This window comes from Chroicocephalus ridibundus, chromosome 2 (assembly GCF_963924245.1).
Source record: "Chroicocephalus ridibundus chromosome 2, bChrRid1.1, whole genome shotgun sequence".
Classification (NCBI taxonomy): domain Eukaryota; kingdom Metazoa; phylum Chordata; class Aves; order Charadriiformes; family Laridae; genus Chroicocephalus; species Chroicocephalus ridibundus.
The window spans coordinates 22,098,985-22,126,617 of record NC_086285.1 but is presented as its reverse complement, the minus strand read 5'-3'; the positions used below and the strand labels follow the sequence as shown (position 1 = coordinate 22,126,617).

General features: G+C 37.8%; 1 protein-coding gene across 1 annotated transcript in view; it reads left to right on the top strand.

Annotated features, from left to right (window-relative positions):
- MALRD1 (MAM and LDL receptor class A domain containing 1) overlaps nucleotides 1-27,633 on the top strand; it is a 263,637-nt gene that overhangs the window by 31,217 nt on the left and 204,787 nt on the right. Inside the window, exons 9-14 of the mRNA XM_063323881.1 lie at nucleotides 2,072-2,279; nucleotides 9,107-9,253; nucleotides 12,250-12,359; nucleotides 17,366-17,533; nucleotides 18,590-18,710; nucleotides 20,092-20,238. Coding sequence (XP_063179951.1) covers nucleotides 2,072-2,279; nucleotides 9,107-9,253; nucleotides 12,250-12,359; nucleotides 17,366-17,533; nucleotides 18,590-18,710; nucleotides 20,092-20,238 — 901 coding nt within the window. The remainder of the gene's footprint in view (nucleotides 1-2,071; nucleotides 2,280-9,106; nucleotides 9,254-12,249; nucleotides 12,360-17,365; nucleotides 17,534-18,589; nucleotides 18,711-20,091; nucleotides 20,239-27,633) is intronic.

Genomic DNA, 27,633 nt, shown 5'->3' with positions numbered 1-27,633 from the left:
TGCTTCAGTGTGAGTAACGCTCTGGCTATAGCTCAACAAAACATCTACGAAAGCATCAAGTTGAAGCTGCTGGTCTTTAATCACATGCAAGAAAATGAATACCAATCTCACCATGTTTTAGTTAGTCATCTGAGGTGTTACCGATTCATTTAAATATAAATACTACTAAGTGAGATGATGTGCATGATGTTTGTGGGATTTCAGTGAGACGATGTAAACCAGTAATTATGAGAGAATATCTTCCCCTTGAATTTTCAGGCATAGAGAATAACGCAAAGTTGCAACTACTTAATTCTTAAATTAATTTACAGGATTCTATTCTAAGTAATTTTACATTTATTTTTCATAATTCTGTAAATAATCATCGTATTTTACTGCCTCAACAATCAGCTGAAAATGTAGTCTCTCTGAAAGGACAAAAATTAAGCCCACTGCAAGAACTGATATTTTGACATATATTAGAATGAATGCATTTCAGCAAGCTAGTAGGTTATAAGTAGCTGTTGTTGCCTCCCTCTCATTTTCCAACAAGGACAAGTGTGAATCAACAACCATATGTGTATTAAGACTATCTATGGTATCTAAAAAAAAAAAAAGGCTGCTGAGGCGGTGTGTATATATGTAGAAAGCTAAAACTATGCATTCTTATACAAAGATGGCAAGGATAACTTGTTCTTAGGGAAGGAAAGATACTGTCTTTAGTTATGTGACTAAGTAAGATTTTCAGTGTAGCATTCTGCTGTTTGAACTGGTAGAGAATGGATATATTAGAAGGCTTTTGTCATTTTGAAGAAACTGTCTCTAGTGGAAGATAATAAGATATATCATTCTTATTGCTTAGAAAAATGCCTCTTGAGATTTCGCTCCAACCTGACTTCCAGGCTTCAGCGAGTGTGTTAAACCATTCTGCTCATGCCCCAAATCACATCTGTTCTAGTTTCCTTCTGTTTCGTCAGATAGTCTTGTCCAACTTTCCTTCCACTGTGCTTTCTGCCTCTTGCACATGACTGCTTTCTGAGGCTTGTGCTCTGGTCATGTCCCAATCTGTCAAAACCCACAACTCCCTTTTTGATTTGTGCCTCCAACTTCTGCTCTTGTCTCTCAGTGCTTTCTTTCATCGAAATCTTCATCTTTCTGATGAATCCAAGCACCAAGTCTTGCTGCTTTAGCAAGGTAAAAGAAACTTGGAGAGCACAAATGAGGTAATCTCCTTGCTTTGAGACTCAGCAGAGCTGGGCTCCACAGTGGCCAGGAGCAAGAGGTGGTGTTCTGTACCTTCATTGGTCTAATCCAGCTTGAGTAAAACCTAGTCAACATGAGGGAACTCTATAGGAGAGAGAAATGCTGCTTGAATCTCTATGTCTGTGCCAACAGCAGTAAAATAAGCGGGGTCAGGGCACAGGCCCAAGGAATGCCATGTGATAGCCCATGTAATTAAAACATTAGCATGATCCCTAGCCAAGGGTTTGACTCAAGCCAATTGGCCATCTCCCAGACTGTGCCTGGAACAGTTTTAAATGTTACCAGCAGTCAGGGACCAATCCCACTGCACAGGCTGAATGCAGCCATCTTATCTGAAGTGGTGAAAGAGATATTGGTTGTTAAGCTACGCTGTTGCGATTGATTTCCTAGGACAGTTCCTAACCCTTTTTATTCACCTGTAACAGAATTTTTTTCTCTTGGTCATCTGCAAAATGAGGCCCTGAAGAGACTTCAGAGCAGAAGATGGCGTAGTTAGGATGCTACGTTTCAGGTCACTCTTCTAACAGCATGAAGTTATTGCAACTTTTTAGCTAAATGGTTATGAGATTCGGAGTTTTTCTTTAAAATAGACTTCTGCTTAACTTCACTCTTGGAATTTGTCAAACCATTTAAGTTAAAAATTTTCAGAAAATTCAACATGAGAAATAGTCATACAAAATTTCAGCTTCTGCTTTGAAATTTGTCATGGTTTTGTCATGGAAAGTATCCAGTGCTTTTTACACATAGGACATTACTATTTTATGGAAATAAAAATAATTTTCTCTCTGTTTTCTGTTAATGCGGATATTTTAACTGTAACAATCCACAGCTTATGTTTAAAGGAACACTGCAGAGCAGGGCAGGTTTCATATGTTTGAATAGCATCCAGCTCTTGGACACTACACCGTCAGAGCCACCAGGTTTCTGCTCCTTAGAAGAATTCACCTGCACTGATGGGCAGTCCACGGAGCCTGGATCAGCCTGTGACTCTCACCCAGATTGTTCTGATGGCAGTGATGAAGATCCAGCAGCCTGCTGTAAGTGAATTACATTGCTTTAAAAGGATACTGTGCTGAAGAGTGTTTTGAAACCTAACAGGTCTGTCCAAGAAATGGCTAAAAACCTTAGTTATTATTTATATGGCTTCTTTTCACCTGAATATTTAATGATGTACGGGTTAGTGACAGTGTTCATAGCATATTCAGTAATGCATTTTTCTTCTTCCTGTTGCTTTCTCTTTCTCTCTCTGGCCTTATCAATATGTTTTGGAACCAGATAACAATTTTTTAAGTGTCTGCAGAAACGCACCATTTTGCATATTTTTTTCTTAAATGTATTCCCTACACACAACATTTATAACATCTACTTCCCTAACTTGAAAAACACTTTATAAATTGGAATTTATTTCTCAACTATTTGGTGTTCCCACTTCAGTAACAGTGTGCCAGAACTGTAGTGAATCATGACTGGGAATATAGAAGAATAATTTTAAGATTTGAAAGGAGGCTGAAAAATAATTGTCCCAGTTGAAGCGTAGCTGTTAATAGTACTAAACAAAGTGAAAATAAAGATAACTAAACATTAAAAAGAAATTACATTTTGCATGCAATTAATTACATTTTCTTATGTTATTTTTACCCCTTTGCCTCGGACACTGGACGTTGACATTGTGTAACTGAAAGATGAAATAACCTAGATGTAGTCAGTAGTGGGACTCACTCTTGAGATTATTGTTTCTGTCGTACTCATGTGGGCAGGTCAGAAAAAATGGAGAGTGAGCAGAAGAAAGAAAAGTCAGAATGGCCTGGGGGTCTCAACACTGTCTTTTTGTGGGACCTCTAGAATTAGGGTGCTGGGGCAAAGACCAACAGGAGGCCCAGCAAGTGCAAAACCCTCTTTGATAGCTTGCCCCAGTGCTCCACTGTCTGCTGCTGTCTCTGCAGTTACTTTTGGTTTACCATGTGGCACTGATTCTTCACTAACTCCTAGTGTATTTCAGTTTAAAGAAAATATCACCTTCCGTTGAACCTGAGACACAGGGATTGTGTGCCCCACTCTGAGTTGAGGCATTCTCAGACTGAAGATGTATCGTTTTATTGGAGCAGTGCACAAAAGTACACTCATCCTCTCAAAAAAGGGAGAAAAGGGATGTTTTTCTAAAATATAAGCAGCCCACAGAAGTTGCATGTTGCTTTGAATACCGGCTGAGAAGAAAGAAAAGAAAAAATAGCCTTCATTAAAATAACAACAACTGTTTTTAAATTTGGCCCATTTTAATGGCTAATATTGTCTTGGGTACTTCATAATTTTTCACGAAGGAGGACCCTAAAGGTGGGATTTAGTTCTGCAGCACTTTGGTTGGCTTAGAAAATTCAGCTTTCTGACACTTTTTGCAGTCTTGAACAAAAGAGACTTAAAGGAAAAATCATCCTTTATTTCTGTCCTTTGTTCTTTTCCTCCTGTTATGTACATTTTTTACATGATCTTGAAACTGTCCTCCATGGTATTTAGAGTGCACTATATTTATTCACATTAATTTTCAGTAAAAATTCCTGTCTGGTACAATAGTGCATATTTTAGCCTCTATTCTTTCAGGTATTTTAGCGCATCTATCCTTGAACACATCCTCAGTAGTTTCCTTTGTTGAAGTACTCTCATGTGCTGAAAGAGCTGACAGATCTCCATACTGAGCGAAAACAAAAGATTTTACTTAGCAATGTGAAGGATTTCCCTCTTTTTTGAGGATTATCTTTGCTTCATTATAACGGGGAAGGAAAAACAATGTTTCTCTCTGCTTATGTGAACTTGGCATGAATAGTCTTATAATAATGTGATTTTTTGCATGAACAGCCTCTGCCTGTTTTCATAAATATATATTTAAGTATATGTGACTTAAACGTATTGAAAAATTAGGAACTTGTCTAGGAAACACTTATACACATAAGTAACCACCTTTATTTGAGAAGTTTGTTGAAATCAATGACTCTAATGAAGTGATAAATTATGAAATTAATGTTTTTAGTATTAAACTCTGCATTCTCATTGTCTTATTCGACACCACTTATTTGAGATTACTTCTAAATTTCTTATTTCACCGTGACTGACAATAAGCTATCAAAACCTAGTTGTTATGTTCAAAACAGAGAAAGTGAGATACAGTACTTAGATCATTTAAAGGATTAAAAAAAAAAACCCTTATGCTTAATTTCCTACCTACTGTACAGGAAGTTTTGCACCAAGTGCCATGCCAAATAACAAATATTTAAAGCACTATATTTAATATTATTGTATATTATTTATATGTAACATATGCAATACATATAAAAACATCACAAATGAATCAGTAGCTGGCAATCCTAGCAACTTGGCAAGAAGTCTAGGATGCGCTTGCTATTTTCAAATGATAACACATTTTGATGCAGCAGTCTTTCTGGAAATTACCTACTCATCAGCACTCATGTAGACTCAAAATGATTGTGGGGTGGGACATCCTGCAGCTCTTTCTGAAATAGTATCACCTTCTGTTTAACTTAATTAGAAACTTCCTTAAAACACCTGTCTTTAACTTGTCTGGTTTTAATTTTGCATCGCTAGTATTATCTTAAATATTCTCAGCCTTTCACAGGATTTGTATAATTTATGTATAGAAAATACGTAGAATGAAGGAAAGTTGTATAATTTTCAAGCCATGTACCTTTTACTGCATTTCATTTACAGTATAGCAATTTACAATTGCAAAGCCTTGCAACCTTCTATAGCAGATGAACACATATGCAAATCCTTTTATTACCAGTCAACTTTAAAGTAGAAAGAGCATTTTTTTCATCTGAAACATTTTTTTTTTACTACACATGTATATGTTTGCTGTGACACATAAATTGTCTGGAATTGTCAGCATCTGTCCATCAGTCTTGTATGTGCCTGTGGAGAAAAAGAAGCTATGCCCATATTTTTTTCAGGGTTCTTCATTGCTTATGAACACTGTGTAGCATTGCCTTTGTTTTTCACTAGAGTGCTTAACTCAAAGTAAACGTACCCTCTGCAGATCCGTGGTCAACATGAGGTTCTCTTAACACCACCAGTCTCTTCACCCTAAGCAAAGTACCTGAGTAGTTTCAGGAGGAGAGGAGTCCATCTCACCTAAGAGACTACGGTGTTATGAGAGACGACCAGTGGCCATGTGCGATCTTTCTGCATGAATCCTTTAACAAATTCTAGATAAATAAAACTAATCACAAACTGCTAGGGAATGGTAAGAAGTTATATGCGTAACGCTTCCCTTCTGTAAAATGATGTTAAATGTTGGTCAGAAATGGAAAAATATTAATGACAAACTAATCACACAGAGGTGCTTTGGTCGCTGATCATACAGATAGTTTATATCCCAAATTCCTTAAGAGCTTGGGTGCTGCCACACTGAGCGAGGGTAGCAGCCTTCCTCATTCAATACTGTTAGTCGGGGAAGCAACAGCCAGACGGAGAGACGAGCTGTGTGTCCCCAGTTGTGTTCATTTGATTGAGCTACCAGAGTAGGATTGAAAAGCTTCATCCAGTTGCAGGCTAGCAAAGCTGAAGCAATGTTAGTTGGCTGGTAACTCAGCCTAGCTTTGTTTTTCACCCAAGAGGATCAAGAGGAGCTGGGAAAGGTAGAGTCATCTAGTCAAAGAAAAAGCATTTCCATTTAACCTCCCACTGCTTTTGGAATACACGCTGTGTTTCCTGTTTCTTTAAAAAAAAAAAAAAAAGTGGAAAAATGTTTCATCTTAATTGAAAAATCTTTCCAGTGTATTTTATGACTTTAGTAAGTTCCACTTATTTTTTGAAATTCAAGGAGATGTGTTTGGGGAATGTTTTTTTTTCTCCTGGTTACCTCCTGGACTCATTGCTTTTGCAGAACTGGTGTAATAATTTACTCCTTGACTAGTTGAGATATACCAGTATGCCCATGTGGAAAAAAAAAATATTTTTCAGACTTGGCATGTTATTAAAATGAAAGCAGGTTGCTGATTCCTTTCTGATTTCTTTTCTGTTTTTCTGAATTATAGATAGATGAATGTCCAAAAATGAGAATTAACTGGTTTTGCTTTCAGAATGTGGAAAATTTTTCTGCAGTTTGAATCCAGTGAAATACTCCCAATGAAATGAAAAACATAAGCTCTGATGGTAAGAGGTGCAGTAGGAAAGGACATAATATATCAGAAATATGCTTTACTGTCTGTTTAACTTACATAATTGCAGTATGATTCCTCAAAAAATATAGGTTGTGCAGTCACTTATTTTCCAACTATGGATACTGAAACACTCCCTATAATCACTTGAAGGTTCAAATAAAAATTTAGAAAAACACTCTGAATAATAAAAATTATGCCCTGTTTTGATGGGAAAGGAACATTTTTTAGAGTTTATAAATGTTTGAGCAATGAAAAACTGCAGTGAGAAACTGTCTTACTTGGATTTGGGTCTCAGCCAAAGTACAGAACTTTTTTTCAAGCTTGATTAAACATTTACAAGCACCCCTCAGGTTTTTAGAATTAAGTAGGGATAAAATTTAAGTGAAACTGTTAACTCAGACAACAGGGTTTAACTCACTTTTATAGCCTAGCTGTTCCCTAACATAGTAATACTTTAAAAAATGAAGTATCACTTCCAGAAACTACATATGGTGGAGCACTTGGGCTTGGTAAGTGACTCCGGCCCAGTGTCTCTGCATGAATGGATATTTCTGTACAGCTTGTCATTTTGCAAACACAGGTGCAATGAAAAACATGGTCAACATTATCGCGTTTAGTAAACTGGAGCTGCATTTTTTTTATTCCCTCCTCCCCCCCCCCCCCAAAACCAAACCAAACCAAAACTGAAAGCACACTGCCATGAATGTTCCTCCTACTTTTATAATTGGACAAATAATTTGATTTGGAATTGCCTCTTTTTGTGTGTGCATGTCTTTTTGTTTTATATATATATATTTTTCCCATTGCTTGTATATTCAACCTAAAAGATGGTGTTTACACTTTTATTTCTAAATCCATACTATTAGAAGAAATTCCACTAGTAGCTACCAATGTAAAAAATTATGATTTCACCAGACTTCTCTCTTTCCTGTTGACCATCAAGAGCAGTGATGTGCTCTGTCTGATTACAGCCTTGCTGCTTCACAAATTCTTTTAGTAAACAATTTCCAAATGTACCTTCAACAGTCAGCTTTTCACTATGAGCGCAGTGAAAGGCCCTGAGCCTGATACTGAGCTATATTAAATGGCAACAGATCTGGTGTCATCAGGACATGAAAGAAGTTGTTTACATTGTGATAACAACTCTTCTTGCAGTCCTAAGTACCTCTAGTTAAAAGAAAATTATAATAATAATAAAAAAAAATAATCCCATGCTAAATACCTTATTGAGCAGTAAAATATTAATAAATACTACCATATACTCTTTCATATTTAAAATGTTATTTTAACTTTGGCTTGCCATTTTCTTTCCAGGAACAGACTTTTGGTTGCTTACTATATAACAGAGTAAGTTCTTTGTGTCTATGAGGTCATTCATTGATTTTTGGATATTACTATGCAGGCACTGGAGTCAGCTTCTCACGCAGACCTTTTGCAGGGTTTAGGGGAGGCCTGAGGAAAGAGATGTTTAAGCAAAGAATGTTTGCTTTTTTGTGTCATGTTGGTTCTCTCAAGGCTGCTTAGCTAAGGAAAGCACAATGCCTAGACATAGTACTAATTACCGTACAGCAAAACAGACTTTGATATCAATGTGCATGTTCTACCTTAATGTATTAGGAATTGAAGTCTAATTAACAAGGTCCCTTGTCAAAAGCATGAGAATTCTGTAATGAAATAAGTTAAACAAGTTTTATGTTTAACTAATATACTGCATTAAACAGGAAAGCATGCTCCATCAGATTTTAATGTACATAGTGAATCCAGATAAGAGATATTGATATTTGTGATTTATTTTATATCTTCTGATTTAACCGCTCAAATAACCTCTTTATACTAGAAAACCTTTATTGTGGAGCTTTACTACCATAGTGCTTCAACAATGATGCATTTAATTTTGGTTTTGTACAATCTGAGAACTGGAGTAGTACGTATAATCACACCTGAGGCTGATATGGTAGGATAAATGTGCCATGAAGTCTGGAAAGTGCCAAGTATACTTCAAAAGCAACTTTTACAATTGTGATAAGTGACCCAAAGGGTTAAGCATAGCACTTTGTGAAGCTGTTCTGGACTACGAAAGAAAACTCTTAGATTATACAATTTTCTTATCAAAATTCAAGAAATGAAAGAGTGTGTGAGATTGTTAGGCAGTTTAAGCTGGTCTAATCCATACCAACTAGGAAAATGGTCCTTTACTTTGCAATAAAAATTTCTAGGAGACGTAAATAATTCATACATTTAAATCTCATTTTCAAAAATAAATTAAGTAGAAGCTTAATTCGTCTTCACTTTCAATGTATTCAAAGCACTAAATAAATCAGGTTTTTTCCACACATTCATAATTAACTTTCCAGTAAAATTCATCTTTTAAAAATACATAATATTACGTTCATAATCTGCCAGCAGCCTACGCACAGGTCTCATATGTAATTTGATATAGATTATTCTCTTACAGGTGGTTTCCTTCATGGTTCTGAGCTTGATTAAACAGAGAAGGGCCTGCATGACTTGCTACTTGTATTCTTTTCTGCTACTTGTATTTCTCATCTGAATAGTCTGGATGTCAGTGAAACATACCGGTGCTTCTTTATGACTCCCTGTACATCCACGTACAAACCAGTCATAGTTCCGGTGTTAAACTGTTGTAGTAAATTCAACTTAATTCTCTCTTATTATTGTTGTTCTTACAACAGCTAATTACACTATATGTGATTTTGAGACTGACCTCTGTGGATGGAAGCCACTAAGCTTCGATGATTCTGACTGGAACATAATGAAGGAAGAGGCGTCCTTTGACAGGAGACTTCCCGGCAGAGGTCATACAACTAATACTGGGCGTGGTGAGATTTCTTTTATTATTATTATTTTCCTCCTTCTCTGATGAGTATTTGTACTTGTAAATGGTGACAGACCGACAAGAAAAACTGATTTGAAATGGATGCTATGCAGTATGTGTGTAACATAGGTAATGTTACAGAAAGCTGGTCTTTTGGGGACGCTCACTCTTAAATGTGATTTGGTTACTATGCCTTTGTAACCTTCATTTTCTGCTGGGGCAACCAATGAAGTGTGAGACTTGATGCAGCCTTAGTTTTTTGAGATTCTGACCTTTGAACTGACGTAGCTAACTTTGTTCGTGCATATCGTAAGCATATTTGTACCAAATATTCACACAGGGACCATTCTTGAAAACTTGATTTGGACAAAATATGACTGTAGCTTTCTGCAGAGTGCAGGTAAATTAATCAGTTTTGTCTGGGGAAAAACAGAGTGAATGTAATACCCTCTGAACTGTTATTCTTCCTTCATCCCATAGCTGCTATATAATGCATTCGGCTGGAAAAAGTGTATTCCAGTAGACGGTTGTTTTAAAGTGTTTTTTCCAAAATGAAAACGTTATTACAGCGTATTGTATATAACTAAAATTGCCTAGCATGTTTGTCATTGTCAAATAATAGTGGTAAATATTCTGTTACTTCAGTTTTTAAAATGTATCTATTACCCTGCTTCCAGTGGAGATTAGATTACTTTAAAATCTGGGTTACAGTTCAATACCCCTTTAAGTTAAATTTTTTTAACGATGTATATCATTTTACAGCCAGACCTCCACACTTCTCTCCTGTGTTCATATTAAAGGAATGTGAAATATTAAGTATTCCACCTTGAGCATTCAAAGTAGAGGAATTCCAGGATTAAAATTCACCTGAGCAAACCACAGTGGGGTGCGAGTGTGTGTGTGCAAATCCAAAGGCAGTTCTATATAATAACTCTAATGCATAATCATATGCCTTTTTTTTCTATTGGTCCCCAAGTGATGAAGTGCACCAAAGTTGCTATTTGCTTTCCCAGCAGCTATTTGGTATTTTATTTTATTGTCTCTCTAGAGTGGCACTTGGTCTGCATTACTGCATTGTCTGCAAACATTGCTGTCACAGCTCCTGAACTCTCACAGATCTAGAGAAGGGCACTGATGCACCCATGTCTTTCCCATGTGGGTTATTGCAGGTGCTGCTGAGACCTGAGGTGCAATGTGGTCATAATGAAGGCTGCTGGTAGAAACATCTGCTCTGCAGCCTAAGCAGCACATTAAATTAGCCCATATGGAACTATGTGCTGCTGCATTTAAGCTGCTTTGATACCTGAATCAGTACAAGTTAGGTTCGCATCTTTATATGTTGCTGCAAGCTGAAGCCTCAAGCACATCTTGAGGTTACCATGCAGCACCTCTCAAGCCCAGTAATGATGCATTCCCCATATAAGTTAGTGCAAATGTCTTCCTGAGGTGGTTTTGTACCCATCTATCACTGTGCCTGCTGTAGCCACACCATGGCTTTAGAAATTGGCTTCCAGAATTTGAGCAAGTTTTTGACAACATTAAATTAAGGTCCTTCAGGTTGCAACAGTTGCCTCTGATACTGCAGTGTTCATCTCTCTTGTCTCCTGGGGAGGGCAGCAGCAAATTTTGATTAATGAAGATCTTAACAAGGCTACTGTAGAGCCTCAGCTGCAAATTAAAAGAGGATCCTTTGAAGTACTCTTGCATTCCAATGAGGGAAGCTTCCCTGGCGCTGTGGAGAGCAGCACGCCGGTTTGTACAGGGGGCTGTAACGGTCACCTCTTTGTGCCAGCCTTGCTAAAGCGATGCGATTATTCACGTGGGGCTGGGCTTAACCCTCTGCTTCATTACGTATCCATGGGAAATAAATGGCTAAGGAGTATGACTGTGGCAGCACAATAGCTGATTTTCCAAGATGTAAGGCAATATGTGTAATATCAATGCGCAAACAACACCGAGCCTTTAGTGTTGTTTTGCATAGACTTTCATGAAAAAGTCTCAGTATTCAGCGAAGGCAGCACTGACGGCATTCAAAATATGCTGCTTTAGGGCCCCTTGAAGATGTTTATCCTTCCCTACCTTTGTCTGAAGCACATCTGCTGTAGTTCAAATCCAAAGGCAGTTCGTTTGCCAGAGTTCAGATTAGATCTTTAATTAAGCTTTCATCCCCACTAGCACAGACAACAATGTCAAGTCTGTGGACCCCATGAGAAAATATAGCTTATTCCATTGGCTCCCATGGTCTGCAACATTGTTAGCATGCTTAAAACTGGCTGGGCTGCACTGACAGTGAATACTGTACCCTAAAGGAAATGAATTTTTGTTCTAAATTCTGTTTGAACCATTATTTAAGCCAATTAAAATGTGTCCTTTAGGGATCCCAGCTGAGGTCTGTGCTGTTTGATCTCCAGGCTGCTCTGTGTTGCAGCTCCTGCGGTCCCTTCGCTCTCCCCAGCCTGTGCGGAGAGCAGAAGGGCACCGTGCGAAGGTGGTGGGAAGTAGTTGTACAGTTTGGAGGAGGGAGGTCTTAAGATTTTTGCCTAAAGAGGGCAGATAAAATAAATACATCCAGTGTGTCTACCCAGTAATGCCCTCACAGAAGTAACTCCCTTTGCAGGGCTCTGTATTTACTTCCTCAGGTTTAAGCGCTTGCAGACACCATGACAGGGTGGTCTTGGCAATGTCTGTCCAAATACTCGTTTTTCCCTCCTGCTCTTTCCTCATCTTTGGACTCAGTCCGTTAATTTTACTGTGGAGGAAAGAGACAGGAACGTTTAGCAATTCTATTTTGTCTTTGCCTACACAGACACTGGTTGTTGCAGCCTTTTACAAGACCCTGCTCGTTATCCACGGAGACTGAACCAGTCAAAGCTGTTTTGGTTGTTTACATTTATGAATAAGCTTTATGTGCCACATAGAGCACATAGTTACCTCTCTGAGGTAGCTATTTGCCATTGGAGCATGACACATTTCTCATATTTCTTTGATTTTTGTTTACAGGAGCATTCATTTACTTCAGTGGATCACATAACATGAACACAAAGATGGCCATATCTCATCTGGGGAGCCCTTTGGTTGTCAAATTGTCCCCTGGGCTTTCCTGCTGCCAGGTAACAGTTTGATATTAACTGTCCCTACCTTTGTAAGCTACCACTCACCTGATGTGCAGATCTGGTATTCTTCGTGCTGTAAATGTTGCTGCTGAAAAACTGGCTCCATTTCAACACCAGTGGAAAGAGCTGGAGACTAATTCTTTGGGAGAAGGGAGATGCAGCAAGCTTTTTACTGCTTTGCTACCAAATTTTAATATCCGATTGTTATTCTTTCCAAAGCATCCACCAGATAACTCAGATTTAAGGCTACGCTTCAGGTTTTTGTATGCTGTGAGAAGCCGAGTTGGACAACAACGTCAGGGCCATATCAACTCACAGTCAAAGAAGCCTTTCAAGCAAAAGCTGGCAAAGGGTCGCGCTGTCATCTGTAGGCAGGAAAGGCTCACACATCCAGCATCCCATAGCAGGAGACCTGTGATCTGAAGTCGCTTTATAGATTAACTATGATGGTGTGACCAGAGAGAATTATCTACCATGCTCCAGACACCTACTGAATTTTAATTGATGGTTTGAGGAGGATGCTTCTCAAGCCGATCAGCGCAGAACTGGAGAGTTTACCTTGAAGTGCTTTTTTCATCAAACATCTTCTGGCTCTGTAGACGATCGCAACCAGCCAGGATGGTGGTTTATATGAGAAACTAGAAGGTTACCTGGAAAAAAATGGGTCAAGAGGGCTAAAAGATAGAAAAATCTTAGATGAAAAACGAAAATACAGTTTTATAACTAGAATGTTGGAATTTTTAATAAAATACATATTTTTATAATAGAATTTGGAGAAATATATTAAATATATATAATTATATTATTAAAGAACATAATACAAGAAAACATTCCTAACTGTATATTCGTTTATCCTTTTGGCCACTGAATAAAGTGAATAGATGTTGTAGATCTTTTAATTTTTTTCTGAGGCTTTTTTTGTTTTCTATTCTGGAACTTTCCTGAGTTTATGCCATACTGGGAAGAAGCCAAGTAGTGTAGTTACGGTGTTATGTTTTTTCTGCTACTGCATAGTGCCTCCTGATTTAAGAAGTCACAGAGAAGAAAAGGAAAAGATAGGGAGAGATCGCCAAAAATAATTCTATTGTGTTCAGTGGCAAAAAGAGGCTTTAGAGAAACAAAATAAAATTTAGACTGGTTGCTTAATTTTTCAGACCCAACGTAGAATAGAAACTGTAATTTTATGTAGGAAAACTTTTTTCAAAAATAAAAATGCCAGAAAACAATTTGTGGAGGAACTGTGTTTAGAAGGCCCAACAAATATCAGAATTTTATTCCAGCAGGACCTAGGCTTCTCTAGCATTTTTGTAGTGTAAAGAACCTGAAACAAGTGTTGGCTTAGATAAATCTGTCTGTCTCGAGACTATCTGACTTGAAATGTGCACATCAATGAGTCACCAGATCTCAGCTGAATAGTTGCAACTTGCAGCTGAGGAGTAGAAACCTCTTAAACAATTTAAGAACAGCACCTTGCTGTCGCTTAATGCACTCTCTCAGTTCTTAATGTTCACATGGCTTCTTAGGGTTTTGAAGAATCAGAAATTAAATAGATGCAGAATGAAATCAAGCAAAGTGCTGCTGCAGAGAACACAGAAGGCCTCTCAGCATCCCACCTGAGCCCTGTGTGTTGCATTACTCCCCGGATACCAACAGCCTTTCTAAGCACAGTGGCTTCATTCAGGCCGTTCCATATCTCTTTTGTAGACTTTGATACTGAGTAGATAAGCACCTTTCAAGATCAGATTAACTTATCTTAGAATTCCTTAAGGTGAACTGGGCACAACTGTGTGTGAATCAATGAATCACTCTGGTTAGATCTATTGCAGAGTTTGGTCTGCATTCAAAACAAATACAAATGCAGCAGGGATGCACATACGTTTCTCTGGTTCAAAGTCAGAAAATAAACTATTTTTCATTTTGAGTATACACGTATGTAATGTATTTAAAGTTCCTAGATTCAACAAAAATGAGGGCAAGTTCTTATCCTGCTATACATGTCTGAAAAAAGAATGTTTTTGAAGACTGGAAGCCTGGCTTTCTGCCACATTTTCCCTGCAGACTTTTATTTCTGGGAAAGAGTAAGGAGTAGGGGTTGCTCATTAGGATGTGTATTGGTGTGTTATGCTCTTTGCGTATAAATGTGAGATGTTGCCCTCTGTTGGATGTCCCACTGAGAGGATAAAAGGATCTACATAAAGGGATCTATGTTTATTAATAGCTTTACAAGTTCTTTGGCTCCAGTTGTTTAAAAAAAGAAAGAAAGAAAGAAAATTGGAGTTGAGGGATAACAGTTTTATATTGTGCCTTGCTGGCTAATTGAAGCTTAGAAGTAACTTCTTTCTGCAGCTTCTTGTAGATGAGTCATTCTGTAGATGTCAGCTAAGAAACATCTTCATTTAGCTCAAGTCTTTGGAGCTGTAGAAGCAAATTTCTAGTCCTAGCCGTCTGCTTACGGCTTTTTAATGGACAGAGTAGTCATTGTAACATAGAACGTGTAGACACAGGGAGGGAGGGTAACTATTTCTTATGTAATGAAAACATAAATTTGTTTGAAAAGCTGTTTTATAAACATAAACCTTACATCTAGATCGCTTAGGGTATAGTTCTTCAAACAACTCATTGGGAAAAGTGTTTGTATACCTGCTTTCTGGTGTAGGGGAAAAAGTTACATGAAAGTATTTCAATTTATTAATAAGTTTTGAGATTATTTTATATAATACATGATATTCGGAGTGGGAAGAAACACTATGGGAAATTGAGAGACCAAGTCCAACAGCCATGAAGCCAGAAGACATAAAAAAGTAACAGTGTGTTGTAACAAGATTATTTCCACCAGTAACTACGGACCTACTTTGTACTATGTAAAACAAGCAAAGAGAAACCCTCCCTTCATCCATAGCAGAGGTTGTGTCTTTGGGGTATTTGTTAATTTTATGGATTAAGTTCAGGTCCGGAAGTGAAAGGTAGTGAATCCACAAGCGTGATGATTTTCAGGTTAATAGTCAATGATTTGAATGTAAGGCGTTCTCAAATTCATCAATCCTGTTCTTCAACTTCCTTGGCACACCAAGGGTCTACGGCTTTAACAAAGACGTTAATATGGTAATTTATTGAGGAGAAGACACCTCAGAGTCTGGTTACTCTTAAACTAGTACTTTCCTTGAAAGTTATAAATAAAAAGTATGTCTTGGGGACAAATAAGGAGGAGACATGGAAGAGGACATTGTTGGGGATATGGCTGGAGAAGTACCTATGGAAGGACGTGGTCCATGCTGAAGAAGGTAAGGCTCTGAGAGGACTGCAGCTACGGGTGACCCATGCTGGGACATGGACACCCCCGAGAGACTGTGCCTGTGGGTTGCATGTGTTGGAGTGGGGACACCCCAGAGGGACTGTGGCCTGTCAAAGCCCTGAGCTGAAGCAGGGGAAGAAGAGTAAGAAGCAGTGAACAGAGGAGGGGAACTTGTAGGGAGCACCAGAAAAAAACCCACTGATCACATGCCCAAACTCCTGTTCCACCTGTTGCCTCACCAAAGGAATTGGGCAAGACTGCGTATAACCTGCTGCAAAAATTGCGGAAATAAAGACTAGGAAGGGGACAGGCTAAATGTTTGACTTAAACTGCTCTGGGGAGAGGGAAGGAAAGGTGTTTGCTCAACTATGTGTTTAAGCATTTGTTTTCTTTTTCTTTTCTTTTTTTTTTTCTCAGTAGCCCAACCAGTGATTAAAAGTTGGTTTTGGTTTTGTTTTTTTTTTTTTTTAATTCACAGTAAATTAAATAAAAATTACATCACCACCTTAAGGCTGTTTTGACTGTTACAGTCCCTAATATAATGCTTTTCCACAACCTGTAGAGCCTTTGTGTCAGCTATCTTGCTCAAATAGAAGTACTTTAATTGTTTCATGTCTAACTGAAAGCTGGCTAACACATGCATCTGTGTTTGTCCTGAGGCTAAGATGGGTTTTCTTGTATTTGTTATTGTCTTGCAAAAAATACGTTTCATTTGGCAGTTTGCACAAAATGGTCTGTATTTTTTAACTCTGTTTAAAAGTTGATATAATGTTAAAAAATAAAACGAAACTTTGTCTCTCGTAGTGTGATGATCCAAGATTCACAGTGTAAGATCATATGAAGATAGGCAGAGAATTGGGCAGGAAGAGCTATTTTGTTTTACCTTCTTGTTTTACCTTCACAAAGTTTCAAGTATTATTCAAGGCTTTTGCAGGGAAGTAGAGAGTCTGCATTTGAAGTAATTTTAGTCTTTCACGGTGTGAAGAAGCAGGAAGGACTTGGGGAATGAAAAAAAATCTTGGAAGATCTTATTTTTTCCCTGAAGTATTTGTCTGGGTAGCATTCAAAAAAATATAATTAAATGCATCAAGTTTATTCTGTATTGAAATGGAAGCATAGTGAACTGGACTTCTCACTGTTTTCTGGTCGTCTTTGCTTCTTTTTTGTAGCTGCATTCACCTACAGTTGTTGTTTTTTCTTTCCATGTATTGGTCCACTTGTTTCAGATCAATAGATTATTTTAAACAACTGACTTCAGGTAATTTTCAGTTGTGTTGCATGTGGAAATAGAAGATCAGAAGGTTTCTTTTATATAAGCACCTCCACTGTTGCACTTCTGAGCTTAACGTACTTATGAAGCTGTCCTATATTCAGCATTTGTAAAAAAAAAAAAAAAAAAAAAATAAATCTTTGAGATGTTTCTAAGTCCTTACTAAGCTAAAAAGAGTTAAGGGATGTCATATCAGTTGGTCTGCATAAGTTGATAGATACAAGTTAAAAGTAAGTTTTAAAAATAAGCTTTACTTTTAATTATGGTTTTTTCTTTGGATACAATGCTGCTCCTCAACATGCCATAGTTTCATATATCTCCTTCTTTTGCGCCGAGGCTGTGTTTAGACCTGTTATAATGTATGTTTATGAGTTGGTCCTGAATTTATTGCAGATTGGTGATATAGTTTTTAAAGTGTTTCATTAAAAAATCTTTCAACAGGTAAGGTTTTGGTACTGGTTATCTCAGGATTCTCAGCTTTCTGTCTTTAAGAGAACTGCAGCAGATGGCAATTTGGAAAAACTGCGTGACATTTCAGGATTGCCTGAAATGCAGTGGACAAAAGTGAATATACCTATAGAAAGTGCAGCTGAAGACTTAACTTTTCAGGTAATTAGAAACTACATGTACATTTCTTCCAAAAAGTTACTCTAATTTGGTCTTTAGAATTAATTTACTTTCATAATGAAATATAAAAAGAGAACTTCTGTTCCTTTAATGCTCACATATATAAAAAAAATAATAAATCCATTTATCTCTTTCAATAGATGTAGGTATTAAAGAACATCACCATTGTTTCAGTATTGTATACGTTAGAATCACCTTTTTGTAACAAAAATCAAGTAGCAATAGCACAGTAGATTTTATAGAATGAACTTGCTATAAAAACTACTGATCAGAGTGAGGGCCTAATTATGTTAGCTAAAGGCAGAAGTGCAGATACTTCAATTTGCAGCATTGACTGCAGAAACAATTAGCAGTTTTTGACTTTCCTTTTATTTTTACATAATCTAAGGCTGTTACGCTTTACTAAAACTTATAAAGGAACCGTTAGGGGAACCAGCAACTCAAATATAATGATTCAGCAAACCAAAATTCCAGTTTTGGTCTCTTCAATTTATGTCTCATCTATAAAATGGTCTAAAAGAAAGGGCACTCAATTCTCATTATTGGTAAGTTATGACTGAACTTTACTTCCTTTTATCATCCCCTGAATATTTCCTTGTATTTACAAATGCATCCTTACAGTCCCTACATTTACTGTACCACATCCTGTTGACTTCAACAGGCGTAGTATAGAGGAACACAATTAAAGGAGTTGTAAACCACTATATTTAGTAACCCTGAGTAGCTCATTCAAAATAGTGTATAACTTTTAACAGTTTCAGCAGGAAAACAATTCATTCAAGTAGTGATGGCTTTTACCTGTTTAGACTGAAACAAGGTCATCTGGGCTGCGTAACTTTCTGTAAGTGAATAATTATGGCTTTGACGAATGAGGAATAAATTTCTGACTTTGATGAAATCTCAACTGTAGTTTTTGCTGCCTGGTATTCAGAGTTGGTTGTAGGTAGCAGAAGTAGTAAATTATAAAATATATATATATATATATGTCTTTTTATTATGTCACCTTTAATGAGCTAATTTACTTTTTTGTCTTTAAAGATTATTTTACGAGCTACTGTTCTTACAACAAAGGCTACTGTTGCTGTTGATGACATCAGTATAACAGAGGAATGTGGAGTTGTGAATAAATCCCTTCCAGGTGTCAGCCAAGAACGTGAAGGCAAGTTCTGTTGTTTTCAATGCCTTTTACCCAATGTCTGTTATGTATAACTGTGATTTGACTGACAACTTGAAGATATCTTTAAGGAGGTAGAGGAAAATCTGAGGGAAAAAGTCCATCTGCTCTAATCAATCATCTATAATGAAGGCTCTCGTCCTGTGTTACACACTAGCTGCTATAAGTAGTTTGCACTAGTTCTGTGAAGTAAGCTGGGGTGGGTATTTCCAGATACCACTTACTACGTAATACCTGCCCACATTCACACTTGGATGTGGAGGCAGAAGCAAAGTATCTTACACATTCCACTGAAGAGCCAATTCCACTGCATTATCTTTTGGGTAAGAGGGTGCTTACGTTCTTACTGTCAAATGTCTAAGTGCACACCAACCTTGTCTGCGTACCCGCACTGTGTAATCTTGAAGTGCAAACAGATGTAAATATAAAATAACTGTAAACCTCTGTCGAACTGCTGCTTCTGGTCCTCTTGTATATTAATGACTATTTGTCTAAAATGGCATGGGCACATACGCAGACAGTGGTACTATCGATGGTTTATACCCAGCAGATACCTGAATTCCTTCTTTATTGGAAAATTCAAAAGCATAACAGAAAATTTCAACGTTGTGTTTTTAAGGCTTCTCTGATCCCTATTTACATTCTTGTTGATAGTAGCTAGGTATTTGAAGATTATTTGCTTTAATTACTTTCCCTACAACTCCCCTGTTTACCTATCAGTCATGAAGATGCTATTTTTAGAAGGGAGGCATTTTTAAAAAAAGGTCTGTCTGGATAAGAGTATGCGTATTAAAATAAACTAAGTTAAACAAAAAAATCAAAAGCTGCATGTTGTTCCTCTCACTTGCACTCCTTCCAGAAATCTATTGGAGAAAAAAAAAAAACAATAGTCCTTGGATTTTGGTTTCTCCATTCATTGAAATTCGGGGTGTTTTCTAATATGTGGTTTGAGGTGCAAGCTCCTAATGGTACAACATTAAACTTCTCGCTTCATGGAATATTCATTGTGGGCTGAATGCAGAGAAACCACTGCTACAGCCAAAATTTTTTGTGTAAGACCTGCTCCCGACTGTGGGGCAAACAGCGGGCTGATGTACACAGCACCTCGCCTCTGAACTGGAGCCTGGCTGTATAAATTTAAGAGGGTTTTGATACTTTTTCACACAAGTGTTTGAATATCGTGGAGAGTAAAGTATAATTTAAGAGCATCAGACACTAATATGTTGTGGTGTAATCTAGCTCGCTTCATAGGTGGTAATACATTCTACATGCTGTGTACATTGATATAGTCAAAGAAGACAAAAAATACTTTTTAGAATTTTATGTATGTGTGTTCTTACTTATATTTTCCTTTCTGAATTTTAAGGGGAAACAGAATTTGCAGATGTTAATTCTTCATCTTTTAACTGCCCACTGGGATTTTTTTCATGCGGGGATGAACAATGTATTTCATCTGACAAAATTTGCGATTTCACACCTGACTGTTCAAATAACCGTGATGAAGCAAAGTGCCGTAAGTGAAAATTTTAAAAATCAAGGTTGTTAGGCTCCTGTGACTATATTTATTTGTCCTATTTTTCCCAGGCTTTCATAAATGTAATTTAATTAACAGTAAACGCTCTTGAGAAATAGTTACTCCATTTTGATCTATTCTGATTTTTTCCCTTTTATTTTCTGTAGCAACTTCCCTTTTAACATTAAAATCAGAAAAAAGGTCTTTGATTAATTATTTAGTAGAAAGTGTTGTATAAAATGCGGTATTTTATTTTATAACTCTTAAGATGCTCAACATCAGGTACAGTGTTATACCAAATAAAATCTTAATTGGAAGCTGATTCAGGAAATCATTGTAAAATAAACCAAACCGAACTTGTGCACACACCTTTGCACATATGCTCTCACACATACAAAATTACACTAAAAAGATGTGAGGAAAATATGTTACACTTGTACATATTTGGAAATTCTGTGTCAGCAATGTGTGAGATGCCTCTTCTTAAAGGCTAAATGGTCCCTGAGATAGAAAACAACAAAAATGCAGTGGTCATACACTCACATTCAAATTGTGTTTTGTATACTTAATTTGTATGTGAAGATACTACAGCTGGACTGGTAAATAAAGCATCTGTGCACCGACATGGTCAAAGATATAATTTAGGCTGGATCAACATTTTCTGTTTGGGTGTGCTGTGACTCCTGTCTGGGCTATGTGCCTAGGTTTTCTCTGCATGGAAACTAACATGTGGGACAATAGAGGGAGGTGGTGTGTCTTGGAGTCCCTCTCCAGTGTACAGTCAGGAAAGAGCTTGGAAATGTTTTGGAGCTTCTAATTTGTAGCCTCAAAAATCTTTTTGATTCATTCCGTTGCCTGCTCTGCATAAGAAACCATGGTCATGCTTTCCATCTTTGAAAATGAGACTCTTGTTTTTGCATTAAGTATCAGCTGCTATAAAACCTGTGGTGCATTTTCAAATGGAGTTGCCATAAGCAATATTTAGTTCAGTTGGGTTGTTGGTTGGTTGGGTTTTTTGGGGTTTTTTTTGAAAATAGAAAGTGATGGTTTGTAGCATTCTCACAAATAACAGAAATATTGCAGACAAGATCCTTATAGTATTTGCTGATTGTGCTGTGTCATTGCAGTGGCTTCGGCTGGGTTAGAGTTGACTTTCTTACTAGCAGCTATAGTGTTACATTTTGGATTTGAGATGAGAATGGTATTGAAAACGCACTAATGCTTTTAGTTGTTACTAAGCAGTCAAGGCCTTTTCTGCTCCTCGTACTGCCCTGCCAGTGGGTGGGCTGGGAGTGCACAGAAAGTTGGGAGGGGACACAGCTGGGACAGCTGACCCCAACTGACCAAAGGGATATTCCATACCATATGATGTCATGCTCAGCATATGAAGCTGGGGGAAGGAGGAGGAAGGGAGGGACATTTGGAGTGATGGCGTTTGTCTTTCCAAATAACCGTTACACGTGATAGAGTCCTGCTTTCCTGGACATGGCTGAGCAGCTACCTGCCAATAGGAAGCTGTGTGAATGAAATCCTTGTTTTGCTTTGCTTCCATGCGTGGCTTTTGCTTTACTTATTAACCTAAACCCACGAGTTTTCTCTTTTGCTCTTCTGGTTCTCTCCCCAGTCCCACTGAGGGGGGGAGTGAGTGAGCGGCTGCATGGTCCTGCTTGTCAGTTAGGGTTAAACCACAACAGTTAGGCACCACAAAACATAAACTTCTTGGTGTTAATGCAACCCACAATCCATGCATATACTTTATATTTTTTCCTAGGAAATTTGAGAGGGGTTTCTCAGATAAATAAAAATCAATTTGACTTTTAGCAGATAAAATCAATAATTACAGTTTCTATTTGTAGTCATGCTATATCTCTACAATTTTAGTATCCAGCCTTTCTTGGCTAGAGCATTTGGTGTCTAGCATTTTAGTTGTTTAGAGAAGCACAGAATGGTAGGGGTCAGAGGGACCCCTGGAGATCACGTAGTCCAACCCCCCTGCCAGAGCAGCTTCACCTAGAGCAGATTGCAGAGGAACGCATCCAGGCGGGTTTTGAATGTCTCCAGAGACGGAGACTCTACCACCTCTCTGGGCAGCCTGTTCCAGTGCTCTGCCACCCTCAAAGTAAAGAAGTTCCTCCTTATGTTTAGATGGAACTTCCTATGCTCAAGTTTGTGCCCGTTACCTCTTGTCCTGTCACTGGGCACTATTGAAAAGAGCCTGCCCCATCCTCCTGACATCCACCCTTTAAGTATTTATAAACATCCTCTCTCAGTCTTCTTTTTTCCAGACTAAAAAAAGATTTGTGTCCAAATTATACAGAGCTTTAAGTTAGGAAGTTAAATAAGGAAACTGCATTCTCTTTAATTAGGTAACTTTTTGATTAGCTAAACCCAGAAATAACTATTAGATGTTCACTAGGCAGAATATATTTCCTCTTGTGGGACAGAGTGAAGATGAGGAAAAAAATATGCTGTTACCATAGAATAGCTGAGGTTGGAAGGGACCTCTGAAGACTATCTAGTTCAACCCCCCTGCTTAAAGCAGAGTCCACTGGAGCAGAGTGCCTGTGACCTTACACAGTTGGGTTCTGAATGTCTCAAAGGACAGAGACTACACAACTGCTCGGGGCAACCTGTTCCAGTGTTTGACCACCCTTGCAGTACAACGACCACACCACCACCCAGTGTCTATTGCTTCTGCTCATTTCACTAAGCACCACTGAGAAGAATCTTTGCTTCTTTACTCCCTCCCTGTCCATGTTATTTATACTAAAATTCATAGTAAACACTGTCCCTTTTTGATTTACTTAATGTTTTTGTACTTTTCTTCACAGTGTGCTTAAACATCCTGTGTATTATTGGGTTATGATAGTCTGGATTGCTCTCTCATTACCCTTACACTTGGGTACTAGGATTTTGTTCTCTGACCAAAGAGTAACACTTCCAAACCAATAGTTTAATTAAAAACATTCTTAAATAGATTTAGTTTCATATAACCTCTCTTTCACTCCTCTGGGATAGCACTTAACTGGTAACTTTCAATCAAGAAAAATAAAATCTACTGTTTTCACTTCAAATATGGTCATTTGTATTTCAAAATGCCCTTTTAGCTATTCAGCCTGTGTTTTTATTTCAACACTTTATCTAAAAGTGAAGACAAATGTTCACTTAGGTATTTAACCAGTCCTAGATTGTCCTTAATCACAAGCTTCTTATCTTTCTTTTTTTCTGTAATTATATGACTGAAGAAACTTTTATTATATGCAAGTCTCACTTGCCCAGACTATACGTTAACAATGCCATGCTAAAGGTTACACTATGGGGCCATTATAAGTATATGTATGGTGATCTTTGCTATAAATGTATTGCTTGCTTATAAATAATTGTTGTACAGCTGAGTTGGTTCAGTGCGTGTTAGTGCTGCAGCCTATGGCATGGGAAACAGAATGTAGGTACACAAATGTGTCTGCAAGTAGTTTGGCATGTTGACTTGCCTTTCAGCACATTGATCTGGTAGTCTAAAGCACTAGAATATCTCTTATAATTCTTCCAGAAATGGTATTTCACCATCTTTGTGCTTACTTCTTTCTTATTATCCACTACAGTATTCCAGTCACGACAGGATGGCAAAAATGTGGTGGCACCACTGTTAAATCCATTCTTGTACAATTGATTTCTACATTTTGTTATATATTTTCATGTAATTGGCTGCAAACATTTCATTTTTCTTTTTTTTTTTCATTTTATTAGCTTGCCCAAGCACAGATGTTTTGTTGACTTTACCACCTACAACTGCTTTGTTCCTTTCATCGATATTAACATTTTTTTCCGTCTGCAGGTGATTGTATGCTCCTCAACCTTGTTAATATGTTTCTAAATATTTTTCATTTAAATCTTTCTATTTTAAGGTTCAGCAAGATGATTTCCTTAGATGCTTGGATCCACCAACTCCACTGAACAAGCAGGGTGTCCATGTAATTTTCTCATCTCACAGCACCAATCCTCGAGTCATCTCTTCATTTTCATTACTCTCAAATGTGTTTTTCTTTCTGGAAAGAAAGGACTGGAAGAATTCAGTTGAAGATCTCCACTTCTCAGTGTTTTTTTCTTATCGCAGTGTAGATTTCTGAGTTCCCAGTTCTTGCAAGAAATCATCTTTGTTACTTCTCATCATGTACAGGACTGTCAGTGAATTTGTTTGCTGCACTGACATCCTTTTTGATCTTAGAACCACATTCATGTTCTTGATCCTGACGCAATATGAGATTATTCTTTCTTCCAGGTTTCTAGTTGCATTTTACAAAAATACATATCCTGGACTAAAAAAAACATCTTTCAAATTTATTCTGATAAGTTGAGAAAAGTAAAAAAAAAGTTCTTCATGAACTACTCCAGTGTGGGTACCTTCCACGTGGTGCAGTCCTTCAGGAACACACTGCTCCAGTGTGGGTCCACCATGGGGTCACAAGTCCTGCCAGCAAACCTGCTCCAGTGTGGGCTCCTCTCTCCACAGGGCAACAGATCCTGCCAGAAGCCTGCTCCACTGAGGGCTTCCCACTGGGTCACAGCCTCCTTTGGGCTCCACCTGCTCTGGCATGGGGTCCATCTTGGAGCCAGCTGGCATTGGCTCTACTGGACATAGGGGGAATTCTAGAAACTTCTCATAGCAGCCACCCCTGTACTCCCCCTGCTACTAAACCCTTGCCGTGCAAACCCGATACAAATGTACAGTATAATTTCTAAGATATAATCCTGTGCATTTGGTGGAGTCTTAATGCTCACTTTTCCAACCTAAGAATTATGATGAACTTCTGCTGTGGTTATAAGTTTTGGATTGAAAATCTTGCATGCATATGTCCATCTCATATGCTTTCTACTCCTTCAATTCAGTCAGACAAATCAGTTGTTTTTAAAGGCAAGGCCAGGAACAATAGCCAACTCACAGGGATAGTGCTTAAGTTCAAGGGCTGAAAAGATTGTCAGCTTGTAAATTGGAGAAGGGACCTAAGACTGGAATTGCATAAACAACTGCATTAGGATCGGTTTGTGGAAGTTAAATGGGGAAGAGATGGGACTAAAATGCCATCCACAGTGACAGGAAACCACCTTTATCTGTGAAGAATAAGAAATGGCTGCAGATGCTGCATTGCTTCAGCTTGCTGGTGTGGGAGAGAAGTAACCCAGGGTCTGGAGGAAGCCAGGGCAGGAAGGACTCAGGCTGCTGTGGGAAGGATTAAGACCAGCTGGTCAAAGAGCCAGCCAGTGTCAGGAGAGAGAACAGTAATGAAAGATAAAAAGTTTGGTAAGAGAGAATAAATCAAGGAGATAATAGGAATGAGGGATACGGATGGGGAGCGGTGATGCTTTGGGAGGGATCAGTGTAAAGTGAGGCAGAGAACTCAGACTGTGTTGAGAGGACCTGGGGCAAGGAGCTGTCTGGGGAAACAGACAGGCAAAGAGAAGAGGATTGGATGAGGAGAGACAATGAGGATTTCCAGCTTTCCAGTGAGACTAGGACTGAGATGAGAGGTCAAAGAAGGGCTATTGTGGAACAGGTGAAAGGGGAAATAGGCTGTGGAAAGGAAGACCATTAAGGAAAGGGCAAGAACATTTTTCTGCTGGAGACCTCACATGCTTCCAGAATTCTTATAGAAACAAGAAGTCATGAATCCAACTTTTTGACTTCTGCTGGCAAATGTCTACATAATATTTTGGAGGAAAAAAAGGTATATTTCTTTGTATAGCTGCTCCTATCTATTGTCTTGCAAATTATGCACTGTGACAACAAATTTTGCAAGAATTTCAGTGCCAGAGAACTATAAGGCAAATAACAAGATGGCCTGAATAATGGCCACCAGATCTTATTTTTGTTTAGTTCAATAAAATCAGGAGCTTTCTCCTTCGTTTATATAGAAGGAGCATTCTGATGGAAATAAAAAGCCAAGCACTTGACACAGTACGGATGATGAAAAACGTTTAAGAAAAAACTAGCGATAAATTCCTCAAACATCTGAGGAGCATAAAGCCTGGCAGAGTCTGTAGGGCCAATTGATGGTTAAAGAGAGCATGTAAGAAAATAAGAAACAGGAGAAAGGCAGAAAGTAAAGTACTAGAGGGGAAGGCACATTAATTTGTCTGTGTTCACTGTGAAAGAAACTGTGGAGGTACCTAAGCCATAGCCTTTCTGTCTGGATAATCTGTCTGAAGAAGTGCCAGTCAAAGAGGTTATGGGACAATTACGTAATTGAAGTGTTACCAAGCACCAAGAATCAAGTATATTTCACCCAGGCTCTACCGGATTGCTCTACTCTTGTATCTTCCCTAGGTGTTAAATACTTGGTTTGAGATTTGGTTGAACGTTTCAGGGTTATTTTGTCTCAATGTATTCATCCACACTTAAGTTAAATGTGTGGTCTGTTGCATCCTTGCTTTTGTGTTTTGTCTCTGTTACAAGTTACATATGCAGGAAGCCTGGGCTCAGACTTAACAGTTTTATCTTGTTTATTTGCCTCTTTTTGTGTTATCATCTGTGTCCAAGGTTTATCATATTCTTTGTTGCTGTTCTCCTGGGAATATGGGACAGTTTCTCCTATGGAGCAAAAAACCAAATCAGAAATAGCTTTCCTTACTGTTATGTTATGTAGGTCAGTGGCTTGTCAGTGTTTTCCATCATGTCTAGGTCATTGAATGTTTGTACGTATTTTTTATCTTCATTTATTTCTATCAAAACATTCAATCCAAGAATTTCTTCCTTCTGGTTTTTTTGGTCATATTTGATCTACATCATCTTATCATTGACATTTCTGATGCGCATACACCATATGTATAACAAACGTATTTTCTTTGGTCTTTTAAACATTATTTGGTCTTCCACACTTGTGGAATGATGTATACTCTTTTAAGCAACATCAATAACTGTGCATTTCTGTGTGCTTTGCTTAATAATCCACAAAATCTTGCATTTTTAGAAGCTGTAACCAACAATAATACTAACTTGCCTGGTTAATAATTTTTTCATTCTTTCTAATAAATGATTTATAACTTAATGTGACACACTTCTTAAGGAAGAACTAAAAGAAAGACAAAACAAAACAAGGAAACTGCCATATCTTCCATCAATAAACATTCATGCAATCCCATTTTCCAAGAAACTTCATTTGATTCTGAAATGTATGATTTCTATACCATAATGCTATGGCCACTGGGAGTTGTGATAAAGATGTTATAAAGTAACGGTAGAATTCTGACAGTCATGTCTGAATATTTGTTTACTTGTTCTATGTAAATAATTAATAAATTATTGCTTAAAAATTCTTGAAATAATTTTCTTAATGTTTTCCATTAAAAGCTTGTTATAATTACTCAATCTCATTTTGTGATTTAATGAGGACCTTTTAA